Below are 22,497 nucleotides of genomic sequence, written 5' to 3'. Positions count from 1 at the left end.
GAAGCTGGAGTCTTGGGCACTTAACAGCCTGATGTGAGTGGTAGGTACCAAACTCAGGTCCTGTGCGTGCCGCTCATGCTTTAAATTGCTCAGCCACTCCTCCAACTCCTCCTTTTGACATCTTCTTTAGTTTCCCTTACTTAGCTTTATTGAGTTATCTGCTTCATTCTAGTAGCTGTTGCACAGATCATAAAATCCCAGAGACAGGAATTGGGGTTCAAGCTGAAGACCATAAAAGCAAAATGGCCAGCCACTTGCTCTTACATCTACCTCAGACCAAAATGGGCAATCCTGCCTCCACTAATCCACAGAATGAGACTGAGACTGAGTCATGTCTCTTCCCATCTTACATTTCTCTCTAGTGATTAAAGGCATGCACCACCACCGCCCGGCCTCGATTGCTAACTAGTGTGGCTGCTGGGATTAAAGGTGTGTGCCACCACTGCCTGGCCTGTATGTCTGACTAGTGTGGCTGCTTTGCCCTGTGATCTTCAGGCAAGCTTTGTTTATTAAAACACAAATAACATACCACTATAAGTAGCCTATGAGATACCGTTATATAACATCCACCTAAGATTGGATGATTCTTCTTGTACCATGCAGTTTTACTTTCCTCCTAGCTGTGTAGGTAACTGAAGCATCATTACCATACTATTAATCCATAATTATTATGAATTCTGCTTGCCTTTACTCTCAGAACATTGGATAAAGCCTACATTGTAGCCACTGCACTACTCCTTTGGCTATGTTTCATGCTCTACCCACGGGAACTCTAAACACACACATGGATCTCACACGTTTCATCTCAGCATTCCAGTTTCCATAGTAAACTGTGTAAATAGTTTTAAATATGTCCTGTCTAAAAAATGTCCATTCTAAAGTATATCCTTATATTCTAGTACCTTCTCTCCTAAACAAAATACAAATACTACTGCAGTGTTTGTTTTCAAACAGGATTATGCTCTATTCAAATAAAACTTGGGGAACATTTCTAATACATAAATGAAGTCAAACTGCTGTGGTTTTATAATATGTTAGAGGAAAGGGAAATCGTATAGTCTTTTGTCTCATTTCTAGGAGTATTTCCATAAAACATTCCTTTCCCAATAGTTAACTGAACAAATGTCTATGAACTGGAGTGTTTGGGATTTTTGGTGGTGATAGTGTTTTTCTGGTTATAACTCATTCTCTCACTTGTGTTTAAGGTGAATAAAAACAATGCCAAATTATGGAATAATGTGGGTCATGCCCTGGAAAATGAGAAAAACTTTGAGAGAGCCTTGAAATACTTCTTGCAGGCTACCCATGTTCAGCCAGGTAAACAGTGTTCATTAATAAATAGCTTATTTTCTAAGGCTGTATTAAAATTGTAGTTGTTAGATGGCACTAATGTATACATGACGTGCAGTTGATTAAGCTGAGGTCAAGGGAATAGAAGACGAATTATGAAGACAGCATAGGAAAAGAAAATTAAAGGGTGTTGCAAATTAAAAGCTGTGGTGCTAGGCAAAAAGAAGGTGACAGAATGACAGCTTCATTTCGTGGAGGAAACAGGCAGATGTCCAGTGTATTCAGGGCAGTGGAGAAAAGAACGGATGCAGCTGAGTAAAGAGTGTGGGACAGCCTGAGATCGCCGTCTGTGTGCTTCTGCTTCCTTGGCGAAAAAGTAAACTCCCCAGGAGACAGGGAAGGAAAGGACTGTTTGAAATGTGTGAACAGGAGAGAATGCAAATGGTCATGTAGATGGTGCTTCACAAACTACAGTGCATTTAAATCTAGAGAACATATTCTAGTGATGTTCTGGTGAGGATTTATATAGAACCTGAAATTGTACATTTTGTAAAATTGTACACTTTTGTAATCTCATAATTTATCCACATGAAGCAGAGCCAGGCAGCTAGAAAAACATTAGTTGCCAAACAGCATTAACACCCTGCTTGAGATTAGTAATAACTGAAAATTAAATCTGTTGATGTAGTTAAATGGTTTTCTCCTCTTTCCAGCTAAGGTGATGATCTATCTTGTAGGCATGAATTACTCCGTTACTAAGGCTTAGAATTCTTTTCAATGTGCTTTACTAAGGAAGAAAGGCTAAGGGATCGATGTTTATAATCTAAGTTGATTTAAAGGGATGGGAGGAAAGTGACAAGATCAAACACATCTGAAGAAATGTTGGTATCTAAATAGCATATATCTGTAACCGCAGTAATTTTCACAAGAGTGCTACTGACATTTCAAGTATGCAGAATTATTTTACCATATGTTATATCCAACTACCAATACCACCAGATAGCATCATTCCATCCCATTCAAAGGTACACAGAATGATCCTCACATACTAACCATGAATGGGTCAGTGGTGGGCACTGCCACATTTTTCCATGTTTTGTAAAATTGTGTCTTTTGAACACAGAATGTATTCCTTTTCTCTTCCCTTCTGTCTTCTACCATAATGTAATTCTGTTATGTACTCTACTTGTCTTTTACAACCTGTTTCCTATGGCTTCTTTTCCAAACATCTTCTCTTCTAGCTAAGCAAAAGCACTTAATCGTAGACCCCTTAATTTTCTTTTGTATATTTCCTGCAAGATACATACACATACTTATTTCTTTTCTTATATTTACTAATTTTGTTCTTAGTATGTTTGAAATACTGGTTTATTGAAGATAGGGAGCTTCCTTGTAGCAACATACACATCTAATTCATGTTTTACACTGGGATCATTTTATTGTCCTATACACAAGCAAAATGCATTAAATGTAGTAATTCTAATTCAGTTCTTTTTAAAGTCTTAGATTTTTATTCTCGAATTTTTATCTTCTTAAAAACTTCTTTGTTGCATTGCATGTTTGTGCACACGAGCTGTGGTAGTCACAGACAGCCAGGAGAGTCAGTTCTCTCCTTCAGTCTTTGTGCAAGGGAAAGAATCCAGGGTGCCAGACCTGCTTGGTGCCTTTACAAATGAGCCTTCTTGCCAGCTCAAGTTATCACTTTTCTATCAAACACTTAAGGTTGAAGCCTCCTCATTTTTGTCTTTCTCACTTTTATGTTGGAGTAGTGATTTCTGTTTCATTATCTTTGTAACCACTAAATCAAGTGCGTGTGTGAGATTTTTTTCTTATGTGAGTCATGTACTGTATCACAGGATGTTGCAGGGGTAAGCACTCAGCCTTAAGTAACTCCCCCTTTGCTTTTCACTATTTCTGTTGTAAGCTTACATCCTATATATATAGCTGGAATATGTCTTCACCGTCAGCATGTTCAAAAGTAGATTTTAATAAGCCATAGGCTAGGATGATAAATGACCAACATCATTATAGTTTCTTTTGGATAAGCACATATACTTGAAAACACTGAATACAAACAACATTTATAATGTGTTTTTGTCTTCTTTCTATGTGACTATGGTCATAGTCACTTGGCAGGTAGAATAATGTTATTTTATGACATTACTAGATACTACCGAAAGTAACGGAATGACCAAGGTAAGCTAAAAGAGGCAGTTGTTTGGTGGTTAAAGCTTAGACTCTGAAACAAGATATGGTATCTTGGGCCTATATTATCAGCACTAAGGAGACTGGGCAACAGAAAGATCAAGAATTTCAGGCTTTTGAAGGCTATAAGGCCAGGAGAGGCCTCAGCAGATTAAGGCACTTGTGAAAGATAGATAGATAGATAGATAGATAGATAGATAGATAGATAGATAGATAGATAGATAGATAGATAGATAGATAGAGATATTTACAAGTGGATAAACTGAGCTACCTTTAAAGAAAAATGTTTAGAACCTAATATCATATAGACATTATATAAAAATGAGTTCAATCACAAATTTTCTACATACTATATTTTGAAAAGTAATCAAGTCTCTTTTTGTATAGTATATAGTTAAATACTCATTTTAAAAACCTTAGGCCAATGTCTAGCCCTTGATAATATAGTAGGTAAATGTAAGCTATATTAACTAATTGTTTTCAATGCAAGCAGGAAATGAGAAGGTAATTTACAAGTGTGGAGTACAGTGACTTTTCCTGCTTCCATTGCTGGATTGAATACTTGAAGACAGGGAAACTTTTAGGTGACTTGATAATTGTGTTGAGCCTTTGGGTAGACAGTACTCATAAGACAGTTTACAGCAGAAGAGGCTGCCCACCTCATGAGAACCAGAGAGCAAAGAGAGGAACAGGAAAGGACCTAAGTTCAAATATTCCCTTCATGGCATACCTGCACTGACCTAATTTCTTTGACTAGTTATCTCTTAAATGTTCCACTACTTCTCAAGAGCACAAAGCCTGTATACATGACCTTTTGACTCGCAGTCCGGAACCAGTTTATACCAGGTAGGAAGGCTAAAAGGAGAACAGGGTTCTGTGAGTTTAATTTTTAGGGTCCTCAGTTGCTTTGATTAGCCAACTCAAAATATACCAAAGATACATATTTATTGTAAGGTATAAAAGATATGTAAAAATACATATAAATACACAACAAAAATATTTGTGAGTATTCATGTATTTTTAAATACTTAAAATTTATAGTTAAAATATAAAACATAAAAGTCATAGAAATTAGAATTAATAACTAGAGAATGGTTCTTGAGGAATTAGAATTCTTTGTAAGTATAAATCATTGAAGGTAATTTTGAGGAGTGCTGGCTGTCATAAAAAACAAAAAAAAACAGTTCTTTAGAAATTTAAGTTTTCATGTTTTTATGTATTTGTATCCATAAGACTATTGCCACCAAGATAATGGAACTATCCATCAGTCTCCCAAATCTTTCTATCCTATTATAATCCTTTCTAACAAATAAAACAGAATTGCTTTTAATTGTTATTTATTTCTTTGCTTTTTCTCAAATTGTATATGGACAAAATCATCCTCTATAGACCTATTTTGATACTCATCAGTGTTCATAAATTTTAAAAAATATTTTTGTTTGGCTGAGTAGCACTTCTTCATGTGGCTATTACGACTTTGTCCATTCATTTATATATTCACAGATTGTTGGATTATTTGCACTTCAGGACAGAAGCAAAATTGTTAGGAACATCCAGTTCTCAAAACTTACTCCTCTGGCAGTTTTTATAGAGTACACTCAGTTGAAACATAATGAACATCACATAGCAAGATCTTAGGACTGTTGCTCTCCTCCTAGGGGAATGTCCAAGGTCTATATGCTTGGCCCCTATGTGTCCTGGGAGTTGCACTCAGAAAACTACTGTTCCACAATTGCAAAATCATCGGTGTTGCAGGCAAGTAGCAATCATAATTGAAACCATGTCATGTCTGTTAGATATTGGTGTTGAGTAAAAGCTGTTTGATTGAAGATCTCCCTTCCCTTCATCTTTATTCAAAACCTTTGAAATAATTATTAGGCTTATGTCTTTCTTAAACTATTTTGTAATTAGTCCTCATCTTTCTTGAAGATGCATATTTATTCACCCTCTAAATAAATTTACTATTCATTTTATTTTCCATATCAGAAGATGAAATAGAAATTCTTGACATTCTGATATTAGCATAACATTATAAATTTTCTTTATTTCTCATGTATCATCATTTTAAGAAGAACCATAACATCTTTTATCAACCTACCAACCTAACATTCCACTCTGATCACATGCACAGAATTTTCTTTTAATTACAAGTTTTTCCATTTCTTAGCTGTAACTCTAACATGGTGCACATGTGTTAATTATAATTAAACCCATGTCCTGATTATAGGAATTACCAAGATCATTTTCACTTAGAGAGTTGTGCTATATTTTCTCAAAATTGTGAGATTAAGGAAATAAAAACGTTGTTTGTGGTATGCTGTAGTAAAATGTAGTGAGGAAAGTTCCTTGTCTTTATCTCTCTTCCTTCACCCTCAAAGATGCGGTCGAAGTTTCCCGAGTTTTATGGGCTTTGTGTCCTTGCAGTGCTCTGAGTCATCCTGTAGTGTCCATCGGTGCTGTCGGTTGGGAGTTCTACAGGTTGTTTCAGAACTTCAGAAAGAGCAGGGCCAGTGTGCTTGCCCATTCTCTTGCTTGTTGCTGACGACCTACCTTCTCAATAGCTGTAATGAAAACTTTCTAGTATATTTGTCAATAAATGCTTTGTTTTGTTTTGTTTTAGATGATATTGGTGCCCACATGAATGTAGGAAGAACTTACAAAAATTTGAACAGAACTAGAGAAGCAGAAGAATCTTATATGTTGGCTAAATCTCTAATGCCTCAAGTAAGTTACCTTATTTACTGTGTCATGCCCATAGGACTAAGAATTACCTAAACAGAAAAAAATTAACTTAATTCATTGATATTAAACTGTAGTATATCTCTCGGTCTTCTGTTCCTCACTAGTCATAATTTCTTGCTCTATCAATTTTTTTTAAATGCTTTGTATAGTTACATGTAAATGCTGAGTCTTAGAACATAAGTATCTGATGCTGGTTATAAATTGCCATAGTTGATCAAATGAAGAAAATTGTATTTGTGTACTTTAAACAGTGAGTTCAGAGTTGCTCCTGTCGGAGAAATTAAAACAAGTGGTAAAACAGCAGCTACTTATGCTGGAGAGATGGCTCAGATGTTAAGAGAACTGACTGCTATTCCGGAGGTCCTGAGTTCAATTCCCAGCAGCCACATGATGGCTCACACCCATCTATAATGAGATCTGGTGCCCAGAACACTATATACATAATAAATAAAAAGATTCAAAAAAAAAAAGCAGCTACTCCTACTTCTGCTGCTTTGTTGTGCTAACCAGTTGTTGCAGGTACGGGTGGGTATAAGGTCATTGGATATATGGTACAAAAGATCCATATTTATATTGTATATAATACTGGAATTTCAGTTAGAGCATTTTACCTTTTAACTTTACAAAACGAGTGAGGTTTTAGTGTGACTCTGAAATAAAGCTAGCCGCCCTATTGTTGCAATAACTTTCTTGACTGCACTAGAGCTAACAGAGCTGGACGGAAATGGGTTTTATCTTGTGTTGGAGAGTACAAAACCCTGACCTGTTAAAGTTCTGATTTATCTGACTTACTACAAGAGAAGTGTAAGCAGAAAGCCAGGAAAATTCATAGCTGGCACAAATGAAAACAATATAAGTCTTTCAGTGTCAAAAAATGCATTTATATTTTCAGGTACTTTTAAGTGCTTGCTTCCCTTTGGGTTTTTTGTTGTTGTTGATGTTGTTGCTTTGTTTTGTTTTGTTTTTGATGCGCTCTCTGTGTAGACAAGCTGGCCTCTAACTCCCAGAAATCCATTTGCCTCTCTAGTTCTGGGATTAAAGGCATGTGCAACCATGCCCTGCTTGCTTTTTATATTTTTATGATTTGTTTTATTATATTAGTATAACTATCAGCCCAACCTTAGGTTCTGTGTTATTTGAAGTGAGCCAGTAGGAAAACTTACTTATTTTTATTTGCAGCTGTACTATCAAACATGCAAACATGTTTTTCTCTTAAACAGATTATCCCTGGTAAAAAATATGCAGCCAGAATTGCTCCAAATCACCTTAATGTCTATATTAATCTGGCCAACCTCATCCGAGCAAATGAGTCTCGCCTGGAGGAGGCAGATCAGCTCTATCGACAGGCAATAAGCATGAGGCCGGACTTCAAGCAGGCTTACATTAGCAGGTATCATAGTTTACTTTAGAATCACCACTGTAAAAGCGAAGTTATATCTGTCTACATGTATGTTTCAACAAAATTACCAAACTTAAGTAATTTGAAATTGACAAGGGAATCATTACACTAGCTAAAGGAGTTCTAGAATTAGCTACTTATTAGATCCATTTGTGTCTTGTAAACATTATCAGTCAGTCTCAATCAGTCTCTCTGTCTCTGTCACCTTTACCACAAAGCAGACTTCTTGGTTGACAGTAAAGGGAAAAACTGATATCACATTAATATTTTTGTATATTATCTTATAAATGTTATTACTTTTATACTTAAGAGACATTGTGTGTTAAACTTTTTTATATACTAACCATGAAGATCATCCTTATTTATAGCATTGTTTCTCTGAGGAAAGTATATTCTGAATTTAACTTTTTGAGGTTAAAAGATTAAAATCAATTCCTAAACTGGAATTTTTTTTTTGCCATATCCAGCCCTCAGTTTATTCCATAAAGACCCTCAGTGATCTCTGCATAAAAATAACACCTTGGTCTCTTGCCCAGAAGTTGCTATATTCATCTAAATGAAAATAACCTCACAAATTTTAAGCAAAATGACTTTTTTAAGTTCTCTAACTCAAAATGGAACCATACTAGAAAGACTACAGATAACCTGGCCAAGTCTAGTGTGTTCCTGAAAATGACCTGCAGGTGGCATAAGTACTCTCCAAACCAACCATTTGGAAATTCTTTTTTTTTAATAGTCATTTAAAAGTGTACTTTGAAGGAGACTAAGTTAATATACGAAAAGAGATTTCTAAGACTAAGAAAAGAGATTTAAAGACCCAAAATTCCCAGTAACAGCCATATTTTTTCAAGTGTTCCAGTATTGTCTGATTGACTAATCTGCCACTGTAGCTAGCTGCTATGCTGTTGTGCAATTAGTTGTCTCCTTTCTACGATTCATTTTTGAACACATTTTCTGTCACCCTGCCTTGATTACTTCTCTACAGTTGTCATCCAAAGTCAGATATGCACTTTTTTATATAGTATTAAAATATATAAGAGTTCAGATTTGAGACTAGTTTCACAAAGTGATTTTTAACAGAGACTTTTTAAGAACATAAGGTAAAAGAAAATAAAACCATTGTGTGGGAAGGCTTAAATCTAGTCCAAAGTGGTATTTATGAAGTGGCCTAGTAAGACTGTAAGCAAACCTTGTCTGTTTACTTACCACAGGGGAGAGCTGCTTTTAAAAATGAATAAACCTCTCAAAGCAAAAGAGGCATACCTTAAAGCGTTAGAGCTGGACAGAAACAATGCAGACCTCTGGTACAACTTGGCGATTGTTTATATTGAACTTAAAGAACCAAATGAAGCTCTGAAGAACTTTAATCGGGCTTTGGAACTAAATCCCAAACATAAATTAGCATTATTCAATTCTGCTATTTTAATGCAGGAATCGGGTAAGTTTCCTGAAACTATGTCTATAGTTAGTCAATTAGAATATAGCAGAAGCCATAGCAAACATTTTCAGAAAGGCAAATCATAATAAAGTTGTGTACATCAGACAACTTATAGTGATATTGAAAATCCTTGACATAAAGTCCTTCCAAGTGACACAAACCGCATATGTGACAGTATTACTTGCTCATTTTTCTAGAGGGTGTTAAAACTTTTCATATACTCTAGCAACTAGCACCTAACTCGTGTACAATATTATTTTATTTATATAAACATAATAAAACTTCTTGTATAGTAAGTATAAAGTCCAAATAGTACAGCAGTTGTGAGGGGGTTGGTTTGTAACTATATTCAAGGATCCCAGGGCACTATCATATATTTAATCTCATGTTAGTTTACTCTGACATACAAGAAAGTTCTTTGTGTATCTTTATGTTAGTTAAGGTTTCTGTTGCTGTGAAGAAACATCATGACCACAGCAACTTTTATAAAGGAAAACATTTAATTTGTGTGGCTTACAGTTTCAGAGGTTTAATCCATTATCATCATGGCAGGAAACATGGAGACAAGCAGGCAGGCATGGTCCTAGAGAAGGAGCTGAGAGTTCTGTATCTTGACTCGCAGGCAACAGGAAGTAAACTGTGGCAGTGGGTGTAACTTAAGCATAGGAGACCTCAAAGCCCGCTTCCTCCAACACAGTCACAACTACCCTAACAAGGCCACACTTCCTAATAGTGTGGCTCTCTTTAGGGGCCATTTTCTTTCAAACACAATCTTTATATATATTTAGTTTGTTTTCTTATATTTCCTATAATTTAGAAAACTAAAATCAATCACAATAGATCTGTCTTTGAACCATATTTTATCTAGGGATATTTTTCTTCATAAGATAGCATAAATGATTTATAATAATTTTTATGTTGAAAATCTCTCCTTTATATATTCTATGTATGTGTTGAATGTATTTCTTTAAACTTTTGCAGAAGTGAAAGAAACATAAAATCAGAATTTTGTAACTTAAATGGACTTTGATGTCCCAATCTTCTATTTGGTAAGCTAGAGAATTAGGCAAAAGGGACTTAGTCAGTACTCAGAATTGATATAGCTCATAAACAGTAACTCATATAAGAGCTGATCCTATTGATTTATGTTCAGATTTTCTTTATTAATCATTCAGTCGATTAAAACAATATAAAGAGGTTTTTATGTTTGATATTTAATAAGTACAAATTTGAAAACAAGTATTTTAGAATCTTAATAATTATGAAAGTCACTCATTATCCAACACAAGCTCTCATCTAAATGTATAAACATGAAGAAGATTAAAAACTTATGTCAGTGTTTGTTTTTTAAAACCTCATAGTTTTATACTAAATAGTGTATTTTTACTATGAAACTTTCTAAGTTGTTTTAGCTAACTTATTAGGAATTCTGACTGGGATATTTATAGTTATTATAACACTTGCTGAGCTTTAATATATAGTTATATGTACATGTACATGCATGTCCTATAATTTCATAGAAAATTCAGTAAATTAACCAAGAGAAATTAAAGAACTTGTTTGATGTATAAACTCAAAGTATTGTCAGAATTGTGCTTGTATACACATCTTTGGAAATCCTATGTCTTAAACTCTTACCTGTTCTTCCTCTCTAATGTTCTGTTAGATTCCAAACTAAGGAAATTTCTCTTGGCTTCCAAAGTGCTGATTGACAAAGAAACAAACCTATCATTTGAGTGTTTCAAGCTCATTGTCTTTCCTATAAAGAAAGATGTGTTGGATTTCTACTTTTTTATTTAGATACAGAAAGAAGTTGCTTTGTTGTTGTATTTTGTAATAGTGTAATACAACAAAACACCTGAAAATGATTCATTCATTGATATTTATCTCTTCTAAATAAAATGACTTTCAGGTGACGTTAAACTTAGACCTGAAGCTAGAAAACGGCTCCTAAACTACATAAAGGAAGAGCCACAAGATGCCAATGGCTATTTCAATTTGGGCATGCTTGCCATGGATGACAAAAAGGATTCTGAAGCTGAGATTTGGATGAAGAAAGCCATCAAATTACAACCTGACTTTAGAAGTGCTCTGTTTAACCTGGCTCTCCTATATTCTCAGACTGCTAAGGAGTTAAAGGCATTGCCAATTTTAGAAGAGCTGCTCAGATATTACCCTGACCATACCAAGGGTCTCATTTTAAAAGGAGATATTCTAATGAATCAAAAGAAGGACATACCTGGAGCGAAAAAGTGTTTTGAAAAGATACTGGAAATGGATCCAAGCAACGTGCAAGGAAAGCACAACCTGTGTGTCGTGTACTTTGAAGAGAAGGACTTACTGAAAGCTGAAAGATGCCTGGTGGAAACATTGGCATTAGCACCTCATGAGGAATATATTCAACGCCATTTGAGTATAGTCAGGGATAAAATTTCCTCTTCTAGTATTGTGGAGCAGCCAGTGTCCCCAGTAGATATGACTTCAGGTACAGAAGAAAAAGATGAAATCCTTTCTGAGAATGTAAAAGAAATCAAAAGTGAACCCAGTCCGGCACAACTCATAAACACAAATGATCAAAAAAACTCGAAATCCAACAAGCAATCAAGAAAAAGTGCAGACAAAGAGGCCCCCCATAAAACAACAAAAGACATCAAAGAAATTGAGAAGAAAAGAGTTGCTGCTTTGAAAAGGCTAGAAGAGATTGAACGCATTTTAAATGGAGAATAATACTGTTCTCCATCATACAACAATGGCATCCAAGACTTTCATTCTGTATCGTGTGTTTGCTAATACTGGAAACTGAAAAATAACAATATATACTGTATAAGATCCTCCTTATAGGATCAAAACAAGATTTTCATTGAAGACCTATCTGCCCCAGGATATATGTTTTATGAGATATGGCACAGATTTGCTGACTATAGTAGAAATTTTAAATTCCAGGTGAAAAACTTGAAACTTTTATTATAGAAAGAAAAGGGTGTGGGATTTTTTTGAGGTGGGGGATGAGGGTGGGCATGGACTGGTAAGTCCATCTACTAATCTAAATTGAAATAATATGGGATGTCACAGATAAACCCTTGGAGATGAATCCAGTATATCCTGGATTTTGTGAATTCCCATTTATGAGCTCCCCTTTAATTTTTTTTAACCTCTTGGATCCAGTAATGGATTGATATTCGTTGAAGACATTCTTTTTCCTTCAGTAATTTTTCTCTTAACCCAAGGGACATTGTACTACAAGTGCATACTGTTTATGTGTTCTTTAATTGAGGTTTAGAAGGAATGGTGGATAAAACATTTTAAAATAAATCATGCATCACTCATATAACAAGTAAATTATGACATATTAGCTTAGGAATGCATTTATATAACTTCAGACTTGTCCTTAACCTCACTTTAAGATTAGGCAGGTAGTTTTATCTGTATTCCTAGTGGTGCTCACTAACACTATATTTTCTGTTTCACAAAGAGTATTCTAACATGAACTACATAATCATGACTACTCATTGACCTTTGCTCCCCAAAGTGTTCTGTTTCTTGACATATTGTCCTCCTGAAAAGTCCCAGTCATTCTAAGTTTTAGAGTAATTATAGTAATATCTTTCACATTAGACTCTGGTCTTAAATCAGTTTTCTCTTTCTCAAGTCACATCTTGATCATTCTTAGGTATCTAAGCCACTACAGTCAGTCTGTAACTGAACACAAAACAATGTGACATTTATTTTTAAACACTAACTTCTTAATTATCTTGTGGAGTATATTTTTATTATTATTTATTTTAACTACTGATCTTTCATAATTTCCCTTAGTTAACTTTAGTTAAAAGTTCCCTTGAGTTAACTAATTTCTAATTATGTATGACTTAGAAACTGTGCTTCTGTAATCTTGCTAAGAGATCTTTTATAAATAGGTCACAAGAAACATGTTCTGCATTAAAGACCCATTCCTTTTAGTTTCCCAGAGGATCTGACATAGTTTTTTTTTTTTTTTTTTTTAAGATAATTTAATGCCAGCACTGATGCCAATGGGTGTTAATTCTTGACCCAGGAGATTTTGTTAAACATCAAAGCAATATTTCAATGCTTAGAGTATAGCCGTGTGACTTCAGATATGAAGTGGAGAATACCTCATATACTTTGACTTGAAGTTGTTTTGCTCTATATATCCCTAGAAAGAGGGTTTGCTTGTAAGCACTACAGTTAGAATTCCAGGTGAGCAGCTGCAGTAAGTTAAGGTAAAAGGAAATCTATGACAGCAGGCATAGTAAAAGGTAGGGCTGTCTTAGTAAACTCACACAGCTGGTTGAGTGGCAAATATAAATATTAGTATTATCCAATCATTTATAGAAAAATCCTTTTATTACCATTCATAATAATGTCCATACAAAGAAAGTACTCTTACTTGAATTTTAATTTATTTAAATCAAATCCATCTTGAGTAGCAATTATCAGTTATTACCAATCAATGATGTTCAAGCTCATTCCATAGTAGAATCCTATGGGAACTTTCCCACCCATTCCATAACAGTTAAATATAATTCTAGGCAATTGAACCAGACTTCAGTTTTTCCAAACTTCTTCAGGTGATTCTGATTTGTATTTAGAGTGAAGGCTACTGGTCTAAATTAGTTCACGAAAGTCTCTCTATTTCTCCTGTGTTAACTTTGTAAATTAGTGTTGCAACCCAATTAAATTTTATTTAAACTATTCAGACAAGGCAAAGTAATGAATACCACCCACCCTCAGCTGCCTCAGAGCTGTCTTTTAGAAGTGGGAATCTGAACTTTGTTAAGCTCAATCTACTGTCCTATGGTTTTAGCTCTTTGGACATCTGAATCAGGAAAACAAGACTTAGCACAGAGTTGTGTTCTGAGGAAAGGATGGAGTTTTCGTTTTTGATGTTTTATAAATCTCCTGCGCAGAAGTTCTAGCAAAGCTTTGACAATCTTCAAGGAGCAGTGTCGTACCCCCTTCACCACTTCTCAGAAAGTAGAGGCAATTCTGAGTTGCTCCTATAGTTGTTTTTGATTCCCTGTTAATTAAAATTGGGAATTTTCTAACTTTTCTAGTGAGTAGCCCCAACCCACCAACCTTCCTCTTTGAGGCTGGGCTTTATAATGTTGCCCAAATAGGTCTTGAACTCAAGGCTCAAGTGATCCTGGCTCAACTACCTGTGTGACTGGGACCACAGGCGTGCACATCCTTGCCCAGCCCCAGTTAGTGACTTTCTGAAGTCGATGACTTAAGAGAATAAAAGAACTAAATATATCACTTTGTTTAACAGTTTTATGTTTACTGTTATGTAAGTATTTGGTATGTGAATTATGCAAGTCTAATAAAACCTTAAGCCTTTCTTTTACATCTGAGTTCTCAATTTCATGTTATAGAATGCTTCTTCAAAGATGCTTTAATGAGAACTATTAAGAATATATAGATTTCTATGTCAATTTATACTTCAAAAATTCATATATTTGTCATATTTATTTTTTATATGCATGACCAAATGATATTTAAAATGAGCCCTCAAAATATCTGGTAACTACCAAAACTTATCACCCATTCACATTAAGGGTTCATTAAGAAGTAGTTTAAAATTGTATGCATTTATATTACTATGCTGTTTGTGTGTAGCACATTTCTAAATATTCATTATTAAATTGTTAATTTTTAAAACTTTCAACCTGATTGCCTTTTGATGTTAAAAATGAAATGCAAAGTTTTTATATAACAGGTCTGCCTACAGAACGAAATGAATGAGTTGACATGTAATTTGTTAGAATTTATGTTACCTTTGAAAATTATACATTACAAATTAATTCCTGATAATGATACATTCTTAACTATTGGTGACAGAAGCCAAAATAAGAAAATAAAAATGCTAAACTCAAACTTGGAATTTTATGTAAAGTTTATGTCTGCATCTGTCCAGGTTGTCACCCTCACTGTAACATAGGGTAAGTTGTTTATCTTCTTTCCTCGGTCTCCTGGTATGCAAATTATATCTTAAGGTTTTTTTTTGTTTTCTTCAAAGAGTGTCATTACTTATTGCACAGAAAAATTTTAAGTGGTTAGGAAACAGATTTAATTTTTAGATTAAATACATGTCTTAAGCTCTATTGGGTAAATGCAGCTTGACTTATATACATGCCAGCATAGATATAAGTGATATCCTAACAGCAAACAAATAGATTTAACGCTAATGCTTATGCAGAGATAACCTAAAGAAAATGACGTGCTGGGGTAAGTTTAAATGAAAACTAAGTTGAAATTGTAATATTGTGCTACCTTGCTCTTTAACTGCTTTCAGGGATAATTCAAAAAAGTATCATGACTATATAGAAACAAATTCTTTAAAACACTTTATCAAAAACATCTCTGTGTTTATAATGTAGCTATTTCCCATTAAAAGGAGTTTATGTTCTATAAGGATTTGGTGCCTTTCTATTTCTGCTTGAATAAAGTAGATCTCAAAAATCATACTTTATCTTTTCTTAAAGACTTAAAGTAATCAGAAATCAGGAACCTTTGCCTTTATCTCTTCCATGCTTTTAGTTTGAGTTATCGAAAAAGTGACTAAACAAAACTAATTGTGAAAGAAGAGGTGGCTTTTGCTAGCGATCTCAAAGGTCAAACGAGCTGATTCCCTTGTACATTACAGACAGCAATTTCCGTGACCAGGAGTTTCTTTAGTTATTTTCTAAAAAATAAGAATTGTCTCAAAGTTTTCTGGCTACAAGCCCAGCTCTGACTACGGTCCAAAGGAATAAGAAAGTTTGCTGCTGGTTTATTCAAGACATTAACAAAGTTTAAGATGTTAATCTGCTGGGGTAAACATTAGGAATCATGTAAAAAGCAAGTATTGCAAAAGAAAGTATCATTTTAAGCCATCAGAAGGAAAAACTAGTAATGGAGAGAAGGGCAAACAAAAAAGATAACAGTATTGCAAAGACGTTAAGTAATGGCTAATGCAAAATTACAAAATAGATAAATCTAATTACTAGAGGTTTAATTTCTTCATTCTAACAATATTAACTCTTCAAGCAATTATGTGTTTAATTAAAAATATAAAGGTCCGTCGGTTTGCCTATAAAATACATTTGAGGAAAAAAAAATGGCAAAAAGCAAGCTACTGTAACAATTTTTTTGACAATAAATTTCAAGGCAACAGTGAATGAGGGAAAAGGGAACCACGTATATTATTTGAGCAACAAAAAGATATTCATGATGAATATATGTAAGCCAACCTATAATGTAAAGGAAACTGCTAAATTCCAAGCTGACAAATCCCTTGAACATTCATAACACATCATTAGAAATCAGTATCCAAAAAGTGGTTCTGGGACAGAGGTAAAATACTTACAGATGAAAAAGGAGTACAGTTAAGGGGTTTTTTTTTTTTTAAATATATTGAAAACCTGTCAATGTAATGAAAATCATAAAGATGAGAATGCAAGTGGGAAAGGAGGCCTTCCTAGAAGAGCTAATTTGGGGTACGTTTTTTCTTTGCAGCATTTTTGAGTTCTGTATAAGATATATATTTGACGCGTTCTGTGCAGAGGGAACCAGCATCTAGAGACAAAGTAGTGAACTTTGTACGTTATTGATTAAACAAGATCAGTTCTTCCCACCAGATACAGCCGGAGTTCTGCACTGCCACAGGCTGTTAAGTTTGGCTGAAAAAGTGGACTAAAATATTCCGTGTTTTTAGCCTTACTTTGGTATCAAAGTCCTCAAGAGAGGGAGAGACCTGCCATCAAGATTCCTAAGTCTTGTGTCATCTCTTCCACATACTTTTACCTGATTTCTGAGTTAGCCATCCAAAGATGCAGTGGGAGCGGAGTGTGACCAAGAGAATTAAAAAAAAAAAAAAAAAAAAAAAAAAAAAAAAAAAAAGTCAACACAATTCTTTCCTACTGGAGTTAGAAAAAGGATTAAGAAGAATCCAGAATTCCAGAATGTGGACTCTGAAAATGAATAAATGTACATTCTAGAGCTGAAAAATTGGGTAGAAGCTAATGTTAATTTTAAACTGGACAGAGCAGAAGATAAAATTAGTAAACAGACATAATACTACTTGCACGAACTGTACCAGCTGGCATTGTGGGCTGGGAAAAATGCAAAGATGGGGACAATATAAAAGGAAAGACAAGCTGGGCAGCAGTGGCATGCACCTTTAAACCCAGCACTTGCGAGGCAGAGACAGGTGAATCTGTAAGTTTGAGGCCAGCCTGGTTTACGGATTGAATTCCAGGGCAGGCTCAAAAAAAGCTCCAAAGAAACCCTGTCTTGAAGCCGGGCGGTGGTGGCGCACGCCTTTAACCCCAGCACTCGGGAGGCAGAGGCAGGCGGATCTCTGTGAGTTCGAGGCCAGCCTGGTCTACAAGAGCTAGTTCCAGGACAGGCTCTAAAAAAGCTGCAGAGAAACCCTATCTCGAAAAACCAAAAAAAGAAAAAATAAAATATGAATAAATAGTCCTTTCTGGTGATTGAAAGAATTAGAAGAAAAAAACACAATTCACAAAAGAATAACATCATACTCTCCGCAAGTCCAAATCGCAAATGCTCAGCCTAAGAAAACTCTCCAATCTCATTTTTCCTTTTCTGTAAAAAATATAAAAAGCCTTATCTTGGCCTCTAAAGTCCGTCCACATCTGGTCTTAAGTTCTGCACTGACGTCATTATCTCTACATCCCAGGAGATAACTGAAGGAAATTCCAAGCTTTTTCTCTTCTGCTGAAAAACTTCTGGAAAGCATCGCCTCTTCCGTGAAGGATTTCCATTTAGCTAAAAAAGCTCCTGCTCTTTTAGCTTTGCTCTCAGTTGTGCATCAGTTGCTTCTTATCTCCTGTTACCGCCAACCATGCATTTCGTTACTCCAGGCAAGTGTTCATTAGAAGCCGCTATACTTTACATGGTAGCTATACTCTCCCTGTGCTAGCAGTCAGAGGACGTGGCTGTAGAAGAAGCTGAGGGGAAGGGGATGAAGAGAGATTTATAAAACATCAAGAGAGCCAATATATGAGCATGACGTGCACAATTAGGTATTCTTTGCACATAGAGTTTCCAAATTATAATTACTGATTAGGTGAAAATCCACAATGACAAATTTAAAGACATTTTAAGTTTAAGCCTCATAAAAAAAAAACTCGAGATAAGGAAAAATATAACAAAATGGATGTATGAATGGATAGACTGATAAATAATGATAAGTAATGGGTCACAGTGTGTGTCTTTCTAATTTTATATTTGTGGAGTTATCATCATCTAGGATTCTGAAAGCCCAATAAAATAGTTCCCTTCAAAACTTTTCTTCTGGAAAAATTTGAATGCATTGGAAATGGAAATACAATTCATCTGAGTATGCTAATTAGGGTTGCTGCTGTTTGTTGGGGAATATTATTTTCAGGTGTGTGACTTTTGTTTATGTTGCATTTGTTTAACTATGTGAAGCTGAGTTACTATGCCTGTCTGAAACATCTGATGGTTCTAATAAAGAGCTGAACGGCCAACAGCAAGGCAGGAGCAAGGATACACAGGGCTGGCAGGCAGAGAGTATATATAGAAGGAGAAATCTGGGGGGAGAGAAGAAAGGAGCAAGAGAACAAGGAGAGGAGGACATCAGGGGCCACACACCCAGATACACAGCAAACCATGGAGAAAAAAAATAAGCAAAGAAAAGTATTCAGAAATAGAGAGAGATAAAAACCCAGAGGCAAAAGGTAGTCAGGATAATTTAAGAAAAACTGGCAAGAAAAAAGCCAAGCTAAGGCCAGGCACTCAAACTAGAAATATGCCTCTGTGTGTGATTTATTTGGGAGCTGAGTGGTGGGCCCCCCAAAAAGCCAAAGGAGTAAAACTTCACACGGTAACTGTTAATTGTCAACCTCTCAGAATCTAGAATCACCTGAGAGATGGGTCTCTGGATATACCTGTTGGCATGTCTTCGGTGGGTGACATTATACCTTGGTTGGGAGTCTGCAGGACTGCAGAAATGGAGAGAAAAGCAACAGGCATTCTTCCCTTGCCATTTCCTGATTTTAGATGTGATATAATCTGTAGCTTCAAGTTGCTGCTGTTTTAATTCCCCTACCTGGATGGACTGTGAGCTAAAAATCAATCTGTACACCCCCCAATTTCCCATGATTACTCAGACCAATTGGTGATAGCTACTTGGAGTCCTGTGTTGGCAAACCCCTGTTTTGGAAGAAAGACCGTGATTAGTTGGTAATGGGTGAGTGGTGTCGGAGGTCCTTCTGTCTATGTGTTGCTTTCAATAATGAATAAAGAAACTGCTTTGGCCTGTTGATAGGGCGGAACTTAGGTAGGTGGGAAACTGAATTCTGGGAGGAAGAAAGCAGAGTCAGAGAGAAGCCATGAAGCCACAGGAGACAGATGCTGGAATTTTACCGGGTAAGCCACAGCTACATTGTGATATACAGATTAATAGAAATGATTTAAATTAATATAAGAGTTAGCCAATAAGAAGCTAGAGCTAATGGGCCAAGCAGTGTTTTAATGAATACAATTTCTGTGTGGTTATTTAGGGGCTAAGCTAGTCAGGTGACCAGGATGAACAAACAGCCCCCTTCCCCTACAGGTGAGTGATAAGAGTCAGTGAACACTCTCCCTGGGCATAACCTCTAAAATGCTTAGTTATATAAAGAGAATGTAAGAGGTTCAAGACTGTAAAAGCTTGTTGTTTCTTTTGTTCTTTCATTCTTTGACCACTGTCTCTTCATGCAGGGTCTGTGCTGTTGGATAGCATATCAAAGTTGATGTTTTCTTCATAGTCAAGTTCATGTTGATAAATTAAAATACTTTTAGCCACTTCAACATATAGAAAGATTGTTGTATCGGTCTTCATTTTAGTGATCAGGCAAAAGGCAACTAGTTTTTTTTCTTTTTTCTCTAATGCCTAGATAAGCTGTATGTCCTTGGATAATACTTTACTTACAAGCCATTTTCAGAATCAAAATCAGGGGAGTTATTTGGCTGGGTGTTGGCAAAAACAAGGTGTTACTTGGGGACTTGCTAAAAGTTCCTTCGTGGTATATTCAAACATATACCATATAATCTACTATGTCTTGGCAGCTCATTTTCCTCTTTTATAAACACTCAAAAAGCAGCTCTGCTTTATTTAATTCCCAGAAAAGAAAAATTGGAAGCCTTCAGCCTGCTTAATATCAAAACCCACAGGACCCATAAGCAAATCAGGAGGAATGTTACTGCACTCATTGAGTTACATTATCCTGAACCTAAATGCTTGGCTTCCAATGAAACACAAGATTTTTAAAAGCCTTTGTAAAGGCATTTGATGCACTGTCCTTTCTCCCTTTAATCTTTTCTCTGACTTCTTGATCTCTAACACCATTCAGGAACCCATAGGACTGAATTTCTGATTCCTTGTTTTTTTGTTCAGCATGACTTTTGAAAAGCATTTCCATTTCCTGTGTGAATGTATCCACTTTGTGTGAGTATGTCACTAAATGTCTGCCTGACATTCCAAACTGTCCACTTGTCTGTCTGTACTTCAGTCATGTTCAAAGCAAATATGAAATTTTTATCTTCCATACCAAATCCCAAAGAGTAGCATGTTTCAAAAGAAATATATCCTAATTGCCTCCTTTCTCTTATAAGTCCATCTCTCGTTTGGACTTTGAGAATTAGTCAATTTAACTGTTTAGTGTTTTGTATTGAACAAATAGTTAAAAACCACCTAAATGGTTTTTTTCTCAAAGATTTCCTTAACTTTTTTCTAAGGAAGTCAAATTTAATTCATTTTTAATTTTTAGGAAGTCTCAAAGACTTCCTCTATGTGTTATTAATTGAGATAAAATCATATCCTGTTTCTTCATCTCTTATTTCTGCCCCCTCTCAGCTACCCTCCCACTTATAAAGGCTTCTGTAATTCTTTACTGAAATTAATGGTGAGTCATTTAGCAAATAATGAAAAAAACAGACATTTAATGATTAGTTGTTGAGCTGGACTCATGGTTAACATCTAAGTCAACTCTGAGAACTAGTGAAGGATAAATCTGTTTTCTCAAGTGGCTTTCTCACCATGTCTGCATCATAGAGCTGGCCACCTGAGGTATTTCTAGGTATACCTTCCAACAGCTTGTCTTCCCTAGTTAATCATACTCCCATCTCTCTTTCTTTTGCCCCATTCTAAGGTAGCCATCCTGAACATGGCGATGCCGAGCCTATCTCTCTGAGCTGTCTTGCATTCTTTCGTTTCTGCAGTCTTTAAACTCCTAAATGTAAAATATTTTCTAAATTGTCTCAAAATTTCTAAAAGTTGGCTTTGCAATTAGACATATAAACATACTTTTGCATTTTATTTCTGAATTCCAATTGAATATACCAAATAGTATCCTGTTATCATAGAAAATATTCAATTACTCTCAGTTCTATGGTTTTTTTTTTAATATGGGGTTCTTTTAGTTTGTAATGGTTTTGGATTTAATTTACATTTCTTACTTTATAGGAGTTTGGTTTCCAGGAAGCACACATTCCCAAATGATTAAATTTTTATTCTTTGTTTTCACTGTCTCTCTCCATGATGTGACCTTCCAGATGTTGATGTATTTCCTTGAACATCTGTCAGTGGATCTAATAGTTGGGGTTTTGCATATAGCATAGTCTTGGAACTGAATACATCTAGTACATATCAAAGTATTATTTCAATGACATCTTAAAACCTGTTAAAAAATATTTTACCATTAGGAATTTGGCAAGGACACTGAGACCCGGACAAACATAAAAATAATAGTTTTATTTGTCATGAAGATTTGCATAAATTTTGAAAACCTTATGATATTATTCTATTACATTTTAGTTTTAGCTTTTGCAGGCTTGTTGCTGCTGCTCATTGTGTGATCTGGGTTTTTTTGGGGGGGAGCAAAGGTGAGAAGACACAGAAGCAATGACACAGACTCCAAGAGATTCTAATGCAGAAGCTCTTTACTGTAAAAAGGTCAGGGTTTGGGGGGGGGGGGGGGGGTTAGGGAAATTAAGCTGCTGCAGAAACGTTTTTGGTTGGTCCTTTTGAAACCTGGCGACACTGCTGGTTTGCTGTGATTGGCTAGGAGCACACATCATTAGTTACCATGCTTTTGGTCTGCTGACAGTTGTCCTGGCCAATTTACTTACTTATTGCGATTTTGCATGTGCTTGCTTGTGCTTGCACTATTGCCCTGCCTCATTACATATGGGTTTATTCTTTATAATTAGGCAAGAACTTTCCGCTGAATTTTAGGAGTTCTTATGAATATAATTGCTTGAATTCTTTTGAGTGTAGACTTCTTGTATATAAAATTATAAGCTTCCATGATTTTTGAGAAATTTTAGTTACCGTTTCTTTTATGAAAAATATTTTCAGTCAAACTTTGATTTTACCAAGCTGGGGCACTAAGGAATC

At 35.4% G+C, this 22,497-nt stretch overlaps 1 protein-coding gene across 2 annotated transcripts in view; it reads left to right on the top strand.

Annotated features, from left to right (window-relative positions):
• Tmtc3 (transmembrane O-mannosyltransferase targeting cadherins 3) overlaps window positions 1-15,506 on the top strand; it is a 43,388-nt gene extending 27,882 nt beyond the window's left edge. For both annotated transcript variants that reach the window (XM_038314853.2, XM_038314854.2), the window contains exons 10-14: window positions 1,206-1,317; window positions 6,116-6,219; window positions 7,458-7,627; window positions 8,848-9,074; window positions 10,987-15,506. In XM_038314853.2, the coding sequence (XP_038170781.1) occupies window positions 1,206-1,317; window positions 6,116-6,219; window positions 7,458-7,627; window positions 8,848-9,074; window positions 10,987-11,801 (1,428 nt within the window). In that variant the 3' untranslated portion in view covers window positions 11,802-15,506. The remainder of the gene's footprint in view (window positions 1-1,205; window positions 1,318-6,115; window positions 6,220-7,457; window positions 7,628-8,847; window positions 9,075-10,986) is intronic.
• Window positions 15,507-22,497: the final 6,991 nt, after the last annotated feature.

Source organism: Arvicola amphibius, chromosome 17, assembly GCF_903992535.2.
Source record: "Arvicola amphibius chromosome 17, mArvAmp1.2, whole genome shotgun sequence".
Classification (NCBI taxonomy): Eukaryota; Metazoa; Chordata; class Mammalia; order Rodentia; family Cricetidae; genus Arvicola; species Arvicola amphibius.
This window is presented reverse-complemented; position numbering and strand designations above follow the sequence as displayed.